This window comes from Rutidosis leptorrhynchoides, chromosome 2, assembly GCF_046630445.1.
Source record: "Rutidosis leptorrhynchoides isolate AG116_Rl617_1_P2 chromosome 2, CSIRO_AGI_Rlap_v1, whole genome shotgun sequence".
Lineage (NCBI taxonomy): Eukaryota > Viridiplantae > Streptophyta > Magnoliopsida > Asterales > Asteraceae > Rutidosis > Rutidosis leptorrhynchoides.
Window position 1 is genome coordinate 459,391,016 of NC_092334.1, and position 19,775 is coordinate 459,410,790.

Consider the following 19,775-nt stretch of genomic DNA (forward strand, 5'->3'; position numbering starts at 1 on the left):
GGTCCACATACATAAGAAAACATGTGGTGCTTTTATGCTTCTGAATTCTGTTTACTTTTTTATTATTTTACTAAAAACCTCTCAAAATTTGTTTAATGTTACACATGAACCCTTAAACTTGCTTGAACGTTTATTTTTATGAATTTTTGATACTAGCCGTTTTTTTGTATATTTTGGTAGTATTTAGACTATATTACCCCCATAAAATTGGCAGTATAAATATAGATTGTTGGATTAGTTTCAAAACACACCAAAACACTCTCAATTCTCTATAATACTATAATCTTTCTTATTTCGTTATTATGGATAACTTATCACAACAAGCATCCGCTTCGGGTTCTACTTCCAATTTACAAAGAAAAACTTACTCAAATAACGATATTCGGGAAATTAAAAAAACTTCCCGAAATCCCGAAATTTGGGATAATTACGAGTTATGTATTATGAATGATGGGGCAAAAAAGGCTCGTTGTAAGAAATGTGGCAACTTTTATGCAACAACGGCTAATAGTACGTTGAAACAGCATACTACTACTTCTTGTAAAGCGGCAAGTCAAGATTCATCGCAAGCTAATATCGGTTCAGATGGTCGTGTTTTCATATATGATCAAGAAGCGCTTCGACAAGATTTGGCAAGGTTCGTCATCCAAAGAGCACTTCCATTCAACCACTTCGACAACACTCAACTTAGAGAAATCATCAAGAACCGACTACAACCACGTTATCAAGCTGTAAGTCATACAACTCTTAGAACTGGCGCTTTTAATTTATGGGCACGGGCTAAAAATGAAATTATTGAAGGTTTTCAAAATTACAAATATGGTGTTTCTATAACTACTGACGTTTGGACAGCACCACATGGTACGGCAAATTCGTATATTGCCCTTACGGCTCATTGGTTTCATCCCGAGTCTTGGTTGTTAATGAAACGGACAGTTGCTTTTAAAATATTTCCTTATCCACATAATGGAAATAATATACGAACAATTTTACATGACACTTTAAGTGAATATAATTTGGATGACAAAGTTTTTCACGATTTCACTAGACAACGCTTCTAATAATAATAGAGGTATGAACTTATTAAAATGTCGTATAAAACCAATTTTAGATGGAGCATTTTTTCATTCCCGTTGTGTTGCTCATGTTATAAATTTGTCCGTGAAATCGGCATTAAGAATATGCGATTCCTTAAAAATGTTGTTTAGAAATTTATTACAAACTATATATAGTACGAGCAACGAACGAAAAATGAATTATAGATTTTTTCGTATACAATGTAATGAAGTACCGTTAGGACATTCTTATGATAATAATACTAGGTGGAATTCAACTTGTATAATGTTTGAAAATATATTACAACAACGTCAAACGTTACACACTTTTAATGAAGGTCTTGTACGTCAAAATAAGTCCGTTTCTATTTCCGAACAAGAGTGGGGGCAACTAGGTGAATTAACTAGTTTTTTACAAGTTTTTAAAGAGGCAACTACCGAATTATCTGGTGTTTATTACCCAACTAGTTCGTTAGTTTTAAACCAACTTTATTTAATGACGTATAAATTAAACGAATTTGAAAACCACCATAGTCCAATGTTTAGAACAATGGTTCGAAATATGAGAAACAAATTTATAAAATATTTTTATATGTTACCTTTGGTTTTCACTTGTGCCGCGGCACTTAATCCGTGTTTAAATGTTGGAGGGGTAGAATATCTAATAAGAAACATAATGGATAATTTGGGATTGCAAGATGGGATGGACCCCGAAGAAGCCGACCACGACTATATAAATAAAGTAATTTTTAAATTTAATGATAATTTTAAAAAATTATTTGAAATTTATGCAATAAAATTTGGTCAACGCCCAAACCCAATCGTTGATCCTTTTCGGGCCGGATCATCATCATCATCATCGTCGCGAATGACCCGCGACATTAATATAAACCTTTTTAATCAAATACGTGAAGATGCTAGTAAACGTCAGCGATCATCTGCTCCAACAAGCGAATTAGGAAATTATATTGGTCTCGGTTCGAGCTTTGTAATGAATTTGCAACCCGAACAATTTGCCCACTTTGATATCTTGGCTTATTGGAAAGAAAAAGAATCAACCTATCCAATTTTAGTAGCTATGGCTCGTGACTTACTATCTGTCCAAGCTTCGACGGTTGCTTATGAATCGGCATTTTCCGTTAGTGGTCGAATTATATCCGAAAGAAGGTCAAGACTAACTCCCGAAGCCGTTGAAGTATGTGTTTGTTTGAAAGATTATTTGGATGGTGTGGATATGATACAAAATCAAGTATCTTTGGAATGTCATATGTTAAACGATGTTGAAGAAGTTATTGTTAATGAAGAAATTGAAAGAGGACTATCACCTCCGCGTGCTGAATTAGTTGAAGGTGAATGTGAACTAGCTGATCCAGAATCAATCGGTATATATAGTGGATCACTGAACGACGACGACACCGAGTACTACTAAACTTAAGTGTAACGGGTGATGGCCATGCCGAAGCTTGATATACTTAAGTACTCGAATACGTTTCCGGGTGATGGCCATGCCGAAGCTCGAAATGTATTCGTATTAGTATTTTTTTTTTTTGTATAATTGTATGGTTTGAATTGAATAAAAGTTAACGATTATCTTGATTTATATTATATATAGTTGTTAAGCGTTATAATATGATTATGTTGTTTATATTATTTATAGTTGTTTATATGTTATAAAATTAATTCGTTAAAAATCGATATCTAAAAAAATAGTAGAACCGGTAATAGAATAATCATTTAAAAATCGGATCCGAAAAAAACCGAACTCGAATCCGAAATAAAACCGAAAAAAATCGAACCGGTAAAAACCGGTTAAAAACTGAAAAGACCGATTCCAAACATTTAAAACCGACAACAAACTGATTCGGAAAAACCGAAACTGAACTAAAACTGATTTTTCAAAAAACTGATTAAAAAAAACTAATTTTTCAAAAACACCGAAAAAAAACCAATTTTTCTGCACCTCTATCACCGCCTCACAAACACGTTATTCGCCGAATACTTAAATCCTTACGCAACGTGATTTTAGGGCAAAATAAGCAATAGACACACACACAAATTAATTGAGGGGCGGCTATCGTTGAAGGATAAAGTTCTACGAAGCTGTTCAAATCTCGATCTATCAATTTCTATCGTCGATCTTTTTCAACCACCGTCGTAATCCATCGGATTTTGAAGACATTTGTTCCGGTAAGACACATTAACGCCTCTATATTTGAGGTTTGAAAACACGAAGATCGGCCGATTCGTATAGAAAACAATATGATGGTAGAATATCAAGAAGGAATGAATTGCAGGGCAGATATAAAGAAGTTCATTACTTTGAAAATGTGTCAAATTTTGAGACTAGCAGGAAAAGAAAATTCTCGCCTGTTGTTTGGAACGATAGGGTTGAGAAGCAGGTGAAGATTTCATCTAAAAACAGTGTTACAGGTTCTGTCCTTACTCAGTTGCCTTCTCATAAATCTCCTAAAGATTTGGGGAAATTGCAGGATTTTATTGCAGATGTGGATATTAGAAAATGTTCACTTGCTACTGATGAATTTAAAACGTCTTCTGTCGAGTCTGTTGTGTCTAATGTTTCAGATGGGGTTGAAGTACCAAACTTTTTGGCTACAAGAACTCCTGATGAAGAGGTTGAGATTGAAGAGGGAGGATACGTTGAGGAACGGAAATTGTCCAAATCAAAGTGGGCGTTTGAGGATTCCCCTAGAATGGCGTCACGTGTTAACAATTCAAGCCCTGAAAGTGGAGGGTTCCAGCGAGAAGGATCTGATGGTAATGATGAGTTGTCATCTTTGTCTACTGAGGATGAGCGGCTAGAGTATATTGATGATAAAGTTGCTATTGCTAGCATGGATTACTTAAAATCAGAAGATGGCGATGATGATCTTGAAGTCCCAAGGTGTTCAGGATTTGGCATGATGCCATCTTGTAGAAACGTGTTCGAGTATGAAAAATTAGGGAAGATTAGTGAAGGAACGTATGGTGTTGTGTACAAAGCTAGAGATAAAAAGAACGGAGAAGTTGTGGCATTGAAGAAGGTAAAGATAGGAAAGGAGAGTGAAGGTTTCCCGATAACAGCTTTACGTGAGATCAACGTTCTTTCATTGTTGCAGCACCCATCTGTTGTTGAAATCAAGGAAGTTGTTATGGATGATTTCAATGGCGTTTATATGGTTATGGATTACATTGATCATGAACTCAAAGGATACATGGACCGAATGAAACAGCCGTTTAGTCAAAGTGAGGTTAAAAGCCTTATGTTGCAAATTTTGGAGGGACTGTCGTATCTTCATGATAACTGGGTCATGCATAGGGATTTAAAGACATCAAACTTGTTATTGAACAGCAAGGGTGACTTGAAGATTTGTGACTTTGGTATGGCCCGCCAACACGGGAGTCCTACAAAGGCGTATACTCCATTAGTGGTCACACTTTGGTACAGGGCGCCTGAACTTCTTCTAGGGGTGAAAAGTTATACGACTGCTGTTGATATGTGGTCGGTTGGTTGTATAATGGCGGAAATGTTATCCAAGAAACCGCTTTTTGATGGTAACAGGGAACTTGAACAGATTGAGAAGATTTTTGGAACTCTTGGTACCCCTAATGACTCAATATGGCCTGGCTATTCTAAACTGCCAGGTGTCAAACCGAAGTTTGTAAACCAGTCGTTTAATACTTTGAGAAAAAGATTTGCTGCAGCTACTTTTACTGGGGCGCCTATGCTTACCGAGCTGGGGCTTGATTTGTTGAACAAGCTTCTCACATATGATCCGAGTAAGAGGATTTCTGCAAAAGATGCTCTTAATCATCAATGGTTCTGTGAGGCTCCTCTACCTGCTGAACATGTCAGGATCTGTAAATAAGTTTTATCTTTTTATGTGACAAATATGGGTCATGATCTTTGTAACAAATATATTAGACTATTATCAATTATTATCAATGCAAGGGAATATTACAATCTTAACTTTTCACTTTTGTTGTTGCTCAGTGTTTCTCTTAGTTGGATCGGATACAATGTTTCTGGGGTTGTGCTCATTTTTGTGACGTTTGCACGGTGTAAGTGAACATTGGTTTGCATTTTTAATAGTTCCAAAAGTATAATAAAATATTATCAACGTTTAAACACCAAGTAAAAGACATCATCATCACTCTTTTGGCATCTTCAATTGATTGTCAATATGTGATTTTGCAAATTTGAGCTTCGATTTAAATGAGCAACATCTGAACCCATATTCATTCCTAGCTTTTTACAAATCAGAAAGAGAAACTGTGGACTAATGTTGTCGTGAGACGATTAGTAATGATCATCGTATGCCTTATATATACTCATTATCTTTCCGATATTTCCTTATGTTGCTGCAGGGTGGGTTTTTGTTTATTTGGAGTTAGCAGTTGTAGAATATGATAGGGAGCAAATGGTGTGTGTAACATTTCTGAAATTATTTGCAATTTTCCAGTTCACTGATGTTTTAAGTTTCTGAATCTGCCTCACATGATCCAATTTATGGTCTATTTATCAAATTCTTGATTATCTGTTTTCTAACTGATACTAGTTCAGATTTTTTTTTTTTATGAATCTTGTTTTTCACAGGAGAATTCTGACATATTAAGAGCATTTCTGCACTTATAAGATTTTCCTGATCCCGTTTATTCTTTCACTAGTAAGTGACAACTAACTTTTCAACATTTACTCGGTGGAACTAGATTATAGTGTTTCGGTGCACATTTATGCTATTTGTTCTTTTCGTTACAGATCCCATGCTATATACGGTTTGGGTATGTCAAAGAGTTCGTGTTAATGACTCGTTTAGGTTTGTATCCAACTTATGGTTTTGATTATTTTGCTTATGCTCTTCACTTCATTCTGCTCCAAGTGATGCAAAAACGAAACATTTTGCTCTGGAAGCCATATCATTCTAACACCTGAAGTTATGTTTCATATCACCTTACTATATTAATGAAATTAAACAATCTGTTAGTTAATTAATGTATTCAACGCTAGCTTATGATATGGAGTATCTATTTGTGCTGGGTTGGAGGTGAAAACATGGTTATTTTGTAATTCTTGCTCTTATTCTCTTAAGGTTTATCCGAATTCACTGTTGATGCAAGTAATGCGTCCATTAACATTTATATCATTGAACCTGGTAACATCTATTGACTCGAGAATTATTTTGTTTTATTCATACAATGCACTTTCAGAGGTTGATTTGTTGCTGATACGATTTGTGTTGCTTGACGTGCTAATACAGCTGATCGATCAAAAATTGGATCATGGCAACACTTCAACTAGCATCTGTTGTCGTCGTTAGCTAAGCTATAAAATATCAATTTTCAAGAGGCTATCCATAAATATTCAAATGGGTTCGTTTCTCCATTTCTAATCATTTCTACTGTTATAACCCATGTTACCTCATTCATATTAACACAACTGAAAAAAAACATGAATAGAATTTAAGCATCTCTTAATTGACTTGGCTTTAACAGGCAATTGAGGAAATCCTAAACCAGCAGAGATTCTTGATCATATCTCTAATTAATTTCTTATCAACAAAGGTTTTAGCATTTGATTATGTTTGTTTAGAGATATAGGTACAAAGCTAACTAGTATATACTTTAATTTGTTGTCCTAGTATTGATAAGTTTACGTTGATTTTCTTATTCTGTTTACTTGTTCTTCAGCAATCCGGTTTTTTATTTTTCGAAAGCTTGGGCATGTATGCTATATAGGACGTGACGAATGGGATGTGGGTCATGTCTGCCATCTAGGACATGAGCCATCTCCGCCTTACACGACATGGACCATGCCATATAAAAACATGACCACGTCTTGCCTATATTCTATTTCTATACCTATATAAAAGATATCGAAATAAAGAGTCAACTGGAGATTCATAATAACTTATTAGCACACCAAAGAATGAGATTTTTGCCGATTTGCAGAATTCGAGTTCACTGCTTTCCCTAAAAATGGTTGAGCTGGCCCAAGGGTGATTTTTGGGTTCTAGTAGGAGATTAAGGAAGACCAAAGAATTAGTAGTAAAGCTCTACTCAAATCAATGCGCAAATTAGGTTTAGCGAGTAATATTTATTTCTCTTTCTCTTGAATGTTCTGCTATCTATGTTTTAAGAAAAACTATTGTCTAAACTCTAAATCATCCCGTATCTCCTTAGACATTTGATTCCCTTTCATTTAATGGCATTTATATGCTGATTTGATTATTTGGTTGTTTACCCCGATTATCACTTTCTCTGAGACATGAGCCATGTCCTCTATAGGACATGGCACATTTCCCCTAATAGTACATGGGCAATAGGAGTTCACTATATAGTACATGGTCAATAGGAGTTCAACTTTTTTTTTTTTTTTCAAACAGCGATATTAAGGTCACCTTGCATTGCTAGATATAGATAGAACCTACCATTTGCAAGATACCCCAAAGGACTTTATAACCAACTGCAAAGCAAATTGCATTATGAAATTCCAAGTGAGGACCTCTCGAACATCCAGAAGGGCAGTAAACACTGGGTTAAATGGAGATGGCCGAGTTAGATTCAATTTCTAAAATCAGTTGAGCTATGATACGCAATGCAACTATACGAAGCAGGCATAATTACTATGTATAAAGGATATGCAATCTACATAATATATCAGTTAACCATTACAATTTCAACATCTTATGATTTTATTTTTCGACGTCCGCTATTAGTTATCCTGATGTTCCTACTATTCATAAACTAACCGGGCGAAACCTGGTTCGGTAAGGAAGTAATAACATTATATATCACAACACAAATGCTCATGATACATCCTGCTTTTACAACATACTTCAAATCTGTTACCCTATTTTGTATACAGTCTAACAGCTTCATATATGAGCATATGCAAGTGATGAGGATTTACACAATTACACTTTTTAAATAGTAACCACAAAAATAAAATGTATTGTGGCAATATCAGTGATACAGTTTGTTGTTGAAACATACATCAAAATCTGTCTTTAGCTTATTAGCTACCTGAGTGTGATTGTAATGGTCTTGCCAAGCACAAAGAAGATCAGCGAGAGCTCGATGAAGAAAATTGTGTTGATGAGCATTCTGTCGATGATCCATCCGAAAATGGTAAACCCACCCGTATTTGATTGCACATATGACACTGTAAAGCAAAGCACAAACCATTTCACTTGTGAGAGCATGTCCCATGACTTGATTCTTTTACATTAAGTTGCAACGTTTATTATTTCAGATTGTATAATACTTTAACTCTTTCGCTAGTGTATGAAGCGTAATTTCATAACTATTATTGAACTTTTGTTGTATCTATTGAACTTGTCCCGTCTATTGTCTTTACACCTTCCTTTTTTATAAAAGGACAAAAAAGGAAAGTGTACATACAATAGACGGAATCGACTACAATAGACTTATAGACCAATGAAAGTACGTTTTATACAATAACAAAAGAGGCAAAGTATGACATACTTTGAAATAATAAACTCTTAATATAAAGATATACACAAATGTAAAACTTTCCGGGCAACTTGCAAAGCAGGTTGTCGCCTCGAGATTAGTGTGCTCGCAAAGCGAGTTGGAAACTCAGGCCCGAAAAGGAAATAATAAACTTGAATCCGCAGATGTTAGGAAACTGTTAAACATACCAAATGATTGTCTCTTGTGATATGATGATGTAGAAGTAGCGAATTGGTTATGAATAGCGAATGGCACAAAATCCCCTGTTTCTTGTTCACTCTCTGAATTATTACCGCCCAAAGTGCTCGCTGAGTTGGCAGCCTCCAAATTCTTAACATCGATTGATATTCCAGATTGAGACGCATCGTTCGAGTCACATGTTACAAGTGCATGCCATCTACAAGCAACCGATCCAAGTCCTTGAGCTCTATGTGAAATTTTCGAAGCTGCAGATAAGCAAAGAACAATTCCTACAAGCTGAAGAATCGATAACACCTGTATGAATTTCATTAAAAGATGTAAGAAACGTTCGAAAGTTTCAACACTGATCATGCATATTTTAACCGCGGGGTTTAACATGCCTGCTCAATACATAAGGAGGGGTTTAAGGAGCTTAGAACGTGGCTCTCCGGTCCGGCTACCGTGAATAACCCTGGCCGACATGATGATGTCGGCGGGGTGGCCAAGTGATTAAGTCCACCTCTGATAACGGTCGTCGATCAAGAGGCCCCACATAAGGTCGTAGGTACTAGCTTACGAAAGACTAACCTGTTAACCTTGAAGAGATGCTGAATGATGCTGTTTTGCGTAATGTATCTTGTGTGTGATAGTTACGTAATATGCCGTGTCTGTTGAATGATGATTAGGGTTTGTATTTATAGGCAAACCCTAATTCTAGAACCGTCCCAGATCACGTTAATCTCATCCATAACTGACTCCCCCGAATCACGGATATAATTATGGAAAAGATATTTACTTGACAGCTAAGCAACCGCCGTACCGGAAACAAAGGAATCAGATACAATCCGCATACCGCATAGCGCACACAAGCACACGCATACGCACACTACTAAACGCCCGCATGCATATGAGGTGCGCATGCGGGTTGCGGTATCATTATGTCCCCCCAGTTTGATGTTATATGACGCAAGACACATGACATCAAACTATTAAACGGAAAAAACAAGAAAACGGCTAGCATTTAATATTCCGCGTGCGCCTCGATGCCATTAAATGCCTGTCACAATCGCAGAAGCCCATTCGGCGAACATGACATAAAGTGGCAGTGTGTCAGGCGCGTGCCAACCACGCGCGTACATGTAATCATACCCAACTGGCATCCACGCGCATCAATAAAGTGCTGGCCGTCGATTGCGTAACACGTGTACAGCCACGATCACAACACTCCATCCCATGACTCCCAAACGTCCCTATAAATACCCCATTTTGCAGCTTATTTCCACTTTCCTGCTTCAAGCTTCCTCGTTACGCTGTCAATTTGAATTTCGATCAAAAATCAAACATTCCGGCCACCAATTAAAGGTTAGTATTCATCCGATTACTCCTAGAAAATGACTAAAGCTAACGAGACGTATGTAGATAGCGTAGAGTCTGTTATAGAGCAGAAGCACATAGATTACTTAGTGAAACAGTATCCTCCCTTAGCCAAGTACAATCCGGTGCCACCCCTACCCCATCAATGTGCTCACGAGCCCCCGGAGAAGAAAGTGGCCATCTATGAACATGCGTTCAAGCATGGTAACTTTAGGGTTCCCCCATCTGACTTCTTCTTAGGCGTATTAGATCACTTCAGAGTGGGATTAGGGCAACTACACCCGTACGCCATAGGAAAAATAGTTCTGTTTGAAATGTGGTGCGCCGCAATCGACAGGGTACCGTTGGTTAAAGTTTTCTGTCATCTATACCGCCTAGCCAATCACCACAAATCCTGGTTCACCTTCTTCGCCCGACAAAATTTCACCAAAACCCCAAAGTCGAATGCGGGTAACTGGAAAGAAACTTTCTTTTTCGTTGACCAAACTGTAGTTGGTACCGCTTTTCCGCAAACGCTTATATGGTGCGAGAAGGTGGAAAAGGATGTGAACAAAACCCCGGTCCTTGATGACGAGGAAACAAAGCTGTTAGCGGAGTGCGCTAACGCACAGCTGGTGCACCGGTCATACGGGAACGTGATGTTGCGGCTAGGGAAGATATCCGCACACTGGCCATGGGAGGATGTGCGTCCAGCCATAGTCGGACCGGATGGAAAGGGTAGGAATAGTATAATCACGTACTAACAGTTTGCTATTTATGTGTTCTAACGCATGCGTGCATGTTTGCAGAGATGAAGATGAAGAGAGTACTGACTGCGGAGGAGATTGCGGGCATCGCCTTCCGCAAACAGAATGTGAACCAACTGTTGGAGCAGGAGAAGACTGGCGAGAATGCACCTGCCACCTCCGGCAATAAGCGCAAGGCCGCCGAAGCCTCCCAATCCCAACAGAAGAAGAAGAAACTCACTCCCAAACAGAGGGAGGACAAGCGGAACGATAACTTTGTTCCCATCGAACCCCGTTCTGCGGATCTACCTCCCCCATCACCTGGTAAGAGTTCTGCTTGCGCGCATACCGCACATTTAAGTTTGCACTTATTTAACCACTTATTAATACGCAGGGCATGCGGAAGAAACTCATCACACCCCACCGCGGGTCAATCCGGACCTCGAAGCTACTGCCGAGTCAAAGGATAAGACGATACACCTTGACTCCGAGTCCACACCAACCCCGCCACACGGTAGCTTCCGATTGGCAAACCTGGCGCAGCTCACCCATATATCGGCGGAAAACGCCGCAGAGCAGTCCGCCTTCCTCCAACAAATCTTCCCTGCCGAGTTCCGCAACCAACTAGCCGCTCTGCCTTTTAATCAGGCGCTCAACGCCTTCGTCCAAAACGGCCTTGTCTTTTTTGGCATGGTTGCAGATCAAGCCCGCCGTTCGACTAACTTGTATCAAGTGGCCTTGCGGAAAGAAACAGAGCTAGGGCTGCTGCAAGCGGGGGTTGATCAGGTGAAGAAAGACAGGGACGCCGCAGAAGAAGCGCGCAAGGCGGTGGAGTTAACCGCGGCGGAAACCAAAACTGCACTGATTGAAGAGAGAAAGAAAAACCGCGAGCTGGTTGGTGCGGTTGACCAGTCCAAAGGGGAGACAGAGCGTCTGCGGGTGGAGCTGGAAAGGGTGACGAGGGAAAGGGATGACGCGGTAACCAACCGCGAGCTAGCAGAGGCGGATCTGGCGAAGCTGCGCACTGCTCTCCCCACCATTGCGCAAAAGGTGATGGACTCAGAGCCTGTGTCCGACAAGTTCAATGCCTACGTTGATGCGGTAAGGGACCATGAAATCAACAAGGCTGTGCAGGAGGTAATCCAAGCTTGCGGTCTAACACCGCCGTTCCCCGACATCGTTCAAAAGAAGCTAAAAGAGGGAACGGCTGCAGCGTTAATGGAGGCGGAAGAAGCCATCAAGTCCATCCCTATCCCCCTAATCAACGCATTCTCTGCGGACCCGAACATGTCGATCGATGGGTTTTTAAAGGAGGATTATTAGTGTTGGATTGCGCCGTAAGTCCTATGCTTAGGCAGGTATTTGTATTTTTGCAGCCCTAAGTCCCGTGTTGGGCAGGCGTTACAAACAATTACCTCTTATGTAACAACTTAATTTGATGTATATATATTCCTGATATGCATGCGTAGTGTGTTTATTTGTTTATATATCGCGAATCAAAACAAAATGTGAACCGCATGCCCCTGCGCATAGTTAACCAAAACGCATGCGTATGCGGGTATTACTGCGTAAAATAAACCAATACTTTAACAATTACCCTTTAATAATTTAGACTCGAAAGCTACTGCGTTATCGCTTTGTCATGTACTAGAGGTGCACTATAGCTGTATGGTAAGCAACGCAACTAAAAACAAGCCAATGTTTTTATGCTTTGAGTTCCTCACGCAAACCAATGCGAGAGTAATTACGCACAAGCAAACCAATGCTCGTAATTTTTTAAGTCAACTTTGCAGCCATCTAGTCTGCGTGGCGCTTGGCTAGGGGAAAACCAATTCCCTTTGCCTGCCGTTAACGTCTAGCCTTGTAACCAAACAGGCTTCTGCCGCACGGGGGCTAGAGGACACCCCTTAAGTAGGCAGGAACCGCATACAAAAAAGATTTAAACAACAAAAGTATGCGCGAGTAAATATTTAATTGGCATTAATCACAATTACAACCGCGACACATCCAAACGGACGGAAAATACATAGAAAAAATAATGTGCTACAATAAACTGGAGTGATCAGTTCCACCTAGCTACATATAACATTTTTTCAATAACGTCGCATGCCAAGTGCGTTTCACAGGTTTTCCATCTAATGTCTCGAGATGGTACGCCCCGGTATTGCTTGCCTTCGCTACCCTGTATGGACCTTCCCAATGGGGGCCCAGTTTCCCAGTATCCTCCGCATGACTTGCGTCGTTCTGACGCCAAACCAAGTCACCGCACTTGTAAGAGCGCGAACGCACACGCTGATTATAGTGCTTTGCAATTTTTTGCTTGTTATTTGCTTCGTTGACAGCCGCAGAGAGTCTGCGCTCTTCCAGCAAATTAAGATTTTCCCGCAAAGCTTCAGAGTTATTGTGCTCATCAAAATTTTGTATGCGGAACGTTGGTACCCCAATTTCTGCGGGTACAACAGCTTCTGATCCATAGACCAAACTGAACGGGGTCTCACCAGTGCTTGCTTTGGGTGTTGTTCTATGTGCCCATAAAACCTTCGGTAGTTCATCCACCCAACCAACGCGACCATGACCCAACCTAGCTTTGATTCCAGCTACTATATCCCGGTTGGTGACTTCGCACTGGCCATTCGCCTGCGGATGCGCAACAGATGTAAAAGTTTGCTTAATATTAAGCTCCGCGCACCAGCTGCGAAAAGGGTCACCCACGAACTGCATACCGTTATCGCTAACAATTTCGTTTGGTATACCAAATCGACAGACGATGTCTTCCCATACAAAATTTCGCACCCTTTTTCCTGAGATTGCTGCCAGCGGTCTCGCTTCGACCCACTTTGTGAAATAGTCGATTGCAACAATCAAGAATTTGATGTTCCCTGCGTGTGCAGAATGTGCGTAAGGTACTGATGTGAGTAACATGTTTAGAAAATAAATGATAAAATTACCTCGGCCTTTTGGGAATGGTCCGACTATGTCGATTGCCCATTTGCAGAATGGCCACGGTGAGGAGACTGCTATCATTGGATGCGCAGGTGCTCTGCTAATAGGTGCATGTATTTGGCATGATTCACATTGCTTAACTATGCGCGCAGTATCCGCATACATGGTGGGCCAATAATATCCTAGCCGCATTATTTTTGACACAATGGACCTGTGCCCCGAATGGAGTGCTCATGCACCCTCATGCACCTCGCGTACAACTTCCTCCGCCTCTTTCGGGCCAATGCACCTTAAGTGCGGTCCCAAATAATTCTTTCGATATAGGACGTTACCCTCAAGGGCATACAGCGGTGCCTTAACGCGGACTTTCTTTGCGTCAGCAGAATCTGCAGGAGAAGTGCCATCCCGCAGAAAAGCCACGATGGGCGTCATCCATGTTGAGGTTGATTCCTCTACTGGTGCCACTAAAGGCATCATAACAATGGATTTCGCATTGAGTTCTTCTATTAGAACTTTCTTCCCCATATGATCAAAAGCCAAGGCAGCCAGTTTGCTTAGCGCATCCGCTTTCTTATTTTGACCCCGCATTACGTGGGAGATTTGAAAAGCTTCAAACTGGTCAGCGAGGTTGTGAACAAGCGATAGATATTGCTGCATGGCTATGTCATGCGCTTCGAAATCTCCGCTGACTTGACTGCATACTAGCTTTGAATCCACATAAGCGTGCAAAATTTTAACATTTAACTTATGCGCAATGCGCATACCTGCTAACAGAGCCTCATACTCTGCTTCATTGTTTGTAACAGCAAAATTAAACCGCAGTGCGTATGTATGCTCTTCGCCATCCGGGCCTGTTAAAATTACACCCGCACCTGCACCAGATGCGCTGCACGCTCCATCGGTGTACAATTCCCATGGTGACAAAGTTGGTGCAGGTGGATCCTGATGTTCTGCTGATGCCTCGACATCCGCAGGTAATTCTGCTAGGTAATCAGCAAGTATTTGACCCTTAACCGCACTGCGCGAAGAAAAATTTATTTCATGTTCACCTAATTCAACTGCCCACTTAGCCATTCGGCCAGAAATCTCAGGCTTGTATAACACCTGAAAGAAAAATGATTGCGTTAGTCAATGCGGTAATCCCGGTCATTGCCGCAAAGTAGGCGTTTACCAACCTGTTTGATTGGTTGATCAGTTAGGACCACGATTGGATGTGCTTGAAAATATCGGCGCAAACGCCGCGCCGTATGGACCAGCGCATATACAAGCTTTTCTATTGGTGAGTAGTTTACTTCGCTTGATGTCAGTGTCTTGCTTACGAAGTAGACCGGCATTTGCGTCTGAGAAAAACCTCAGTCGTTAAATTTCTGCGATATAAATAAAGCATGTAAATTAATGGATTACCTTTTCGCGATCCGCGATGAGGACTGAGCTGACAGCTTCCTTCGATGCCGCAAGGTACAGTGTTAGCGTTTCTCCTGATACTGGCGCAGTAAGTGTTGGTAATTCTGCAAGCACCTTTTTCATCTCCTGAAAGGCTGATTCTGCTTCCTGAGTCCATACGAAGTCTTTTTTCTTCAAACAATTTTTCAAAGTATTGAAGAATGGTAACTGTCGTTCTGCGGCTTTCGACAGAAACCGCGTGATAGCCGCAAGCTTCCCCGTTAGACTCTGCACATCTTTCTTTGTCTTCGGAGATGGCAAATTATCAATGGCTTCAATCTTTTTGGGATTGGCCTTGATACCCCTCGCTGTCACCACATGACCTAAAAACTTGCCTTCCTCTTCCCCAAAACTACATTTAAGCGGGTTAAGCTTCATGTTGATCCTGCGCAGAGATGCAAACGTTTCTAGGGTGTCGGTGAGCATGTCTTCTTCGGTGTTGCTTTTAATTACCAAGTCGTCGACGTACGCTTCAAGATTTCTACCGATTTGGTGCTTGAATGCTGCGTCAATTACACGCTGATAGGTCGCGCCAGCATTCTTTAAACCGAAAGGCATCTTCGTGTAACAATAAATACCCTGCGGCGTATGAAAAGCAGTCTTGTCCTCATCCTCCGCAGCCATTAAGATTTGGTGATAACCCTTGTACGCGTCCAGAAAACACTTGTACCTAAATCCCGATAATGATACCGCAACCCGCATGCGCACCTCATATGCATGCGGGCGTTTAGTAGTGTGCGTATGCGTGTGTGATAATGCTAAAAACGAACATATATTTCATAGCATTATTCCTCAAGAAAGACAAGCTTTTAGTTGCAATTGTTCTATTTACAAGTGATATTCGTTTAAATAATAAAATGTGAAGACAAAAGACAGATTCGACGAATTGAAGACGCAAAGGTCCAAAAAACTAAAAAGTACAAGATACAATAAAAAAAGGTTCAAATTATTGATGAGGAACGTCTAAAAACGACAAGAGTACAAGTTACAAAACGCAAAGTACAAAATATAAAATTGTACGCGAGGACGTTCGAAAATCCGGAACCGGGAACGGAGTCAACTCTCAATGCTCGACGCAACGGACTAAAAATTACAAGTCAACTATGCACATAAATATAATATAATATTTAAATAATTCTTATAATTATTTAATATATTATATTATTTATAAAACGTCGGCACAAGGAAACAAGCAACATGTGAACTCTCCCAGCTGGCCATGCGATCGCATGGCCAGGAAGAAGAAAGTCCATGCGATCGCATGGCATGAAAAGTCAGGCCACATCTCCTATAAAATCGAGTTTTGGTGAACCAAAAATCCATCCATCAATCTCTCTTCTCTCATATATACGTAAAATATATATAATTTATATTTTAATTTTAATTTTAATTATAATTCTAATAATAAGGGTATGTTAGCGAATGTTGTAAGGGTGTAAGTCGAAATTCTGTCCGTGTAACGCTACGCTATTTTTAATCATTGTAAGTTATGTTCAACCTTTTTATATTAATGTCTCGTAGCTAAGTTATTATTATGCTTATTTAAAACAAAGTAATCATGATGTTAGGCTAATTACTAAAATTGGGTAATTGGGCTTTGTACCATAATTGGGGTTTGGACAAAAGAACGACACTTGTGGAAATTAGACTATGGGCTATTAATGGGCTTTATATTTGTTTAACTAAATGAAAGTTTGTTAATGTTAATATAAAGATTTACAATTGGGCGTCCCTATAAATTACCATATACACTCAATCGGACACGATGGGCGGGGTATTTATATGTACGAATAATCGTTCATTTAACCGGACACGGGAATGGATTAATAGTCTATGGAATCATTAAAACAGGGGTGAAATTACATTCAAGGGTAATTGGTGTAATTGTTAACAAAGTAGTAAAACCTTGGTTTACACGCAGTCGATAACCTGGTGTATTCATTAAAACAAAGTATTAAAACCTTGTTACAATTCGAATCCCCAATTAGTTGGAATATTTAACTTCGGGTATAAGAATAATTTGATGAGGACACTCGCACTTTATATTTATGACTGATGGACTGTTATGGACAAAAACCAGACGGACATATTAAATAATCCAGGACAAAGAACAATTAACCCATGGGCATAAAACTAAAATCAACACGTCAAACATCATGATTACGGAAGTTTAAATAAGCATAATTCTTTTATTTCATATTTAATTTCCTTTATTTTATATTTAATTGCACTTCTAATTATCGCACTTTTATTTATCGTTATTTAATCGCACTTTTAATTATCGTACTTTTTAATTATCGCAAGTTTATTTTATCGCACTTTTATTATTCGCAATTTCATTATCGTTATTTACTTTACGCTTTAAATTAAGTCTTTTATTTATTTAATATTTTACATTAGGTTTTAATTGCGACTAAAGTTTTAAAATCGACAAACCGGTCATTAAACGGTAAAAACCCCCCTTTATAATAATAATATTACTTATATATATGTTTGTATTTTTATAAAAGTAAATTAATATAGCGTTGAGCTTTGTTTAAAGATTTCCCTGTGGAACGAACCGGACTTACTAAAAACTACACTACTTTACGATTAGGTACACTGCCTATAAGTGTTGTAGCAAGGTTTAAGTATATCCATTCTATAAATAAATAAATATCTTGTGTAAAATTGTATCGTATTTAATAGTTTTTCCTAGTAAAATATAAGCTATTTTATATACACCTCGCATAACATCAAGTATTTTTGGCGCCGCTGCCGGGGAAACGCCGAAGCGAAACGCCACACACATAAAAAAAAAAGATTTTTATTTTTAGTAGGTTTTGTAGAAATACGTTTTAAATATTCGAAAATATAAAAATAAAAACAAAAATATAAATATTTTTTTAAAGAGTTTGTATGTTATATAAAAGTTTCTTTATCTTTATTTTATAAAAATATAAGTTTTATTTAATTTATATAAATATATTACATAATTTTATTAAAAAAAAAAAAAAAAAAAAAAATTTCGGCCTGTACTGTAGCAGCCCACTCTATGGCCCGAAACCCTAGCCCATGCGATCGCATGGCTGGGCAACTGAGGACTCATGCGATCGCATGAGCCCATCTGACACGCCAGATTTGACTTCCTGCTGCAATAATTACGAAATTATTATTATTATTATATAATTAAAACCCTAATTAGGGTATTATTGTTTTTATTATTAGTTTAGTTTTTATTATTATTAATTTGTTATATTTAGTTTTATTTTAGTTTTCATTAAATTATAAAATTAATAGTTTTATAAAATAAATAATATAAAAATAATATTTTTATAAAAATTGTACTTTTTACAACTTTTTTTTATATATTTTTATATTTTGTCCCTTTTTAATCATTGTAGCATAACTTTTGTATTTTTAGCTCATATTTAGTTTTAAACTTAGTTTTAGCTATAGTCATTTTTACTCCTAGATTTTTAGGCTTTGCCGTAGAATTCCTTAAGTGCTTTTTCTTTAGACTAAGATTTAGGTACTTTAAAATTTTGCGACGCCTTTTTAAGTTTTAGTTTCTTTTGTTTGGGATTTAGTTTTTCTTGTAAGCTTTAATATTTTTAGACGACCTTTTACTATGTATCAATTATCATTCCAATTAGTAATTTCAATTTGCGATTATAATTTTAAATTAGTTGTAGTAATAAGGTTAGGTTAGTCAAGTATTTTTAAGTTTTTATAAGTTTCTTTTATTTTTCCGTCACCTTTTATTTTTCAACCATTTTTTCTTTTTTGACCTTTTTCGACGAACTCTTTTTCTCTCTTATTTCTCGCTATTCTAGTTTTTAGGACATAGATTTTTATTCTACTTCTTATCTAAATTTCTTAAAATTACGAAAATTTATTTTAGGTGGTTAAATTGATAGACATTAAAATTTTCTGGTTCGTAGTAATAGTTGGATTTGTACGTGGACCGGGTTATTGGAGCCAAACAGTCCTCAATTATATTGAGACCAAACGAATCCTGCCCCTCTGCTGCATCTTTTGGCTATTCGAAACGTGGGCAAAATCAGAAAAGTCTATTGATTGGATAACTTATTATAATTTTTCTTTCCTTTTTAAAAACTAATAGGATATTCAGTGAATGCACCGAGCAAGACGTTCACCACCTTTTGTACGTTCACCACCTGTAACTAGATCAAGACATCTAGCCAATATTGTCGCCGTTGATTTTTCTTTAGAATCGTCATCCAGTCGACCAAGAACTTCAGTTCAAATTTCCGATAATCCATTTTTTGAACCCGACATCACAATTGAGAATCCGGAGAATATTCAGGAACGGTTCGTAGATCCTGAACCACTAAACTTTCCTCCGGAGCCACCAATCATTCAAACAGAGATTGTTGAGGAACGAACCATTAAATCAGAATCATCTAGTGATACCGATTCAACAAATTCAATTATGGAGAATCTGGAACCTTTAAGTATGGAAGACCGAATGAGAGCTAAACGCACTGGCCAAGGTCACGCAATTACTCATCCAGACATTAATGCGCCAGATTATGAAATCAAAGGACAAATTCTACACATGGTGACTAATCAATGCCAATTT

At 38.5% G+C, this 19,775-nt stretch overlaps 1 protein-coding gene and 1 pseudogene across 1 annotated transcript; one reads left to right on the forward strand and one right to left on the reverse strand.

Moving 5' to 3' along the window:
• The first annotated feature begins 1,731 nt into the window (after positions 1-1,731).
• LOC139889315 (cyclin-dependent kinase G-1-like) lies at positions 1,732-6,755 on the forward strand. The gene is made up of 10 exons (XM_071872275.1): positions 1,732-2,437; positions 3,273-3,454; positions 3,545-4,903; positions 5,047-5,114; positions 5,421-5,476; positions 5,650-5,719; positions 5,812-5,869; positions 6,143-6,205; positions 6,311-6,422; positions 6,546-6,755. The coding sequence occupies exons 1-4, from the start codon at positions 1,732-1,734 to the stop codon at positions 5,056-5,058; spliced, it is 2,259 nt and encodes a 752-aa protein (XP_071728376.1). The 3' UTR covers positions 5,059-5,114; positions 5,421-5,476; positions 5,650-5,719; positions 5,812-5,869; positions 6,143-6,205; positions 6,311-6,422; positions 6,546-6,755.
• Positions 6,756-7,827: 1,072 nt separating this feature from the next.
• Positions 7,828-19,775, reverse strand: part of LOC139889316 (uncharacterized) — a 51,346-nt pseudogene continuing 39,398 nt past the window's right edge.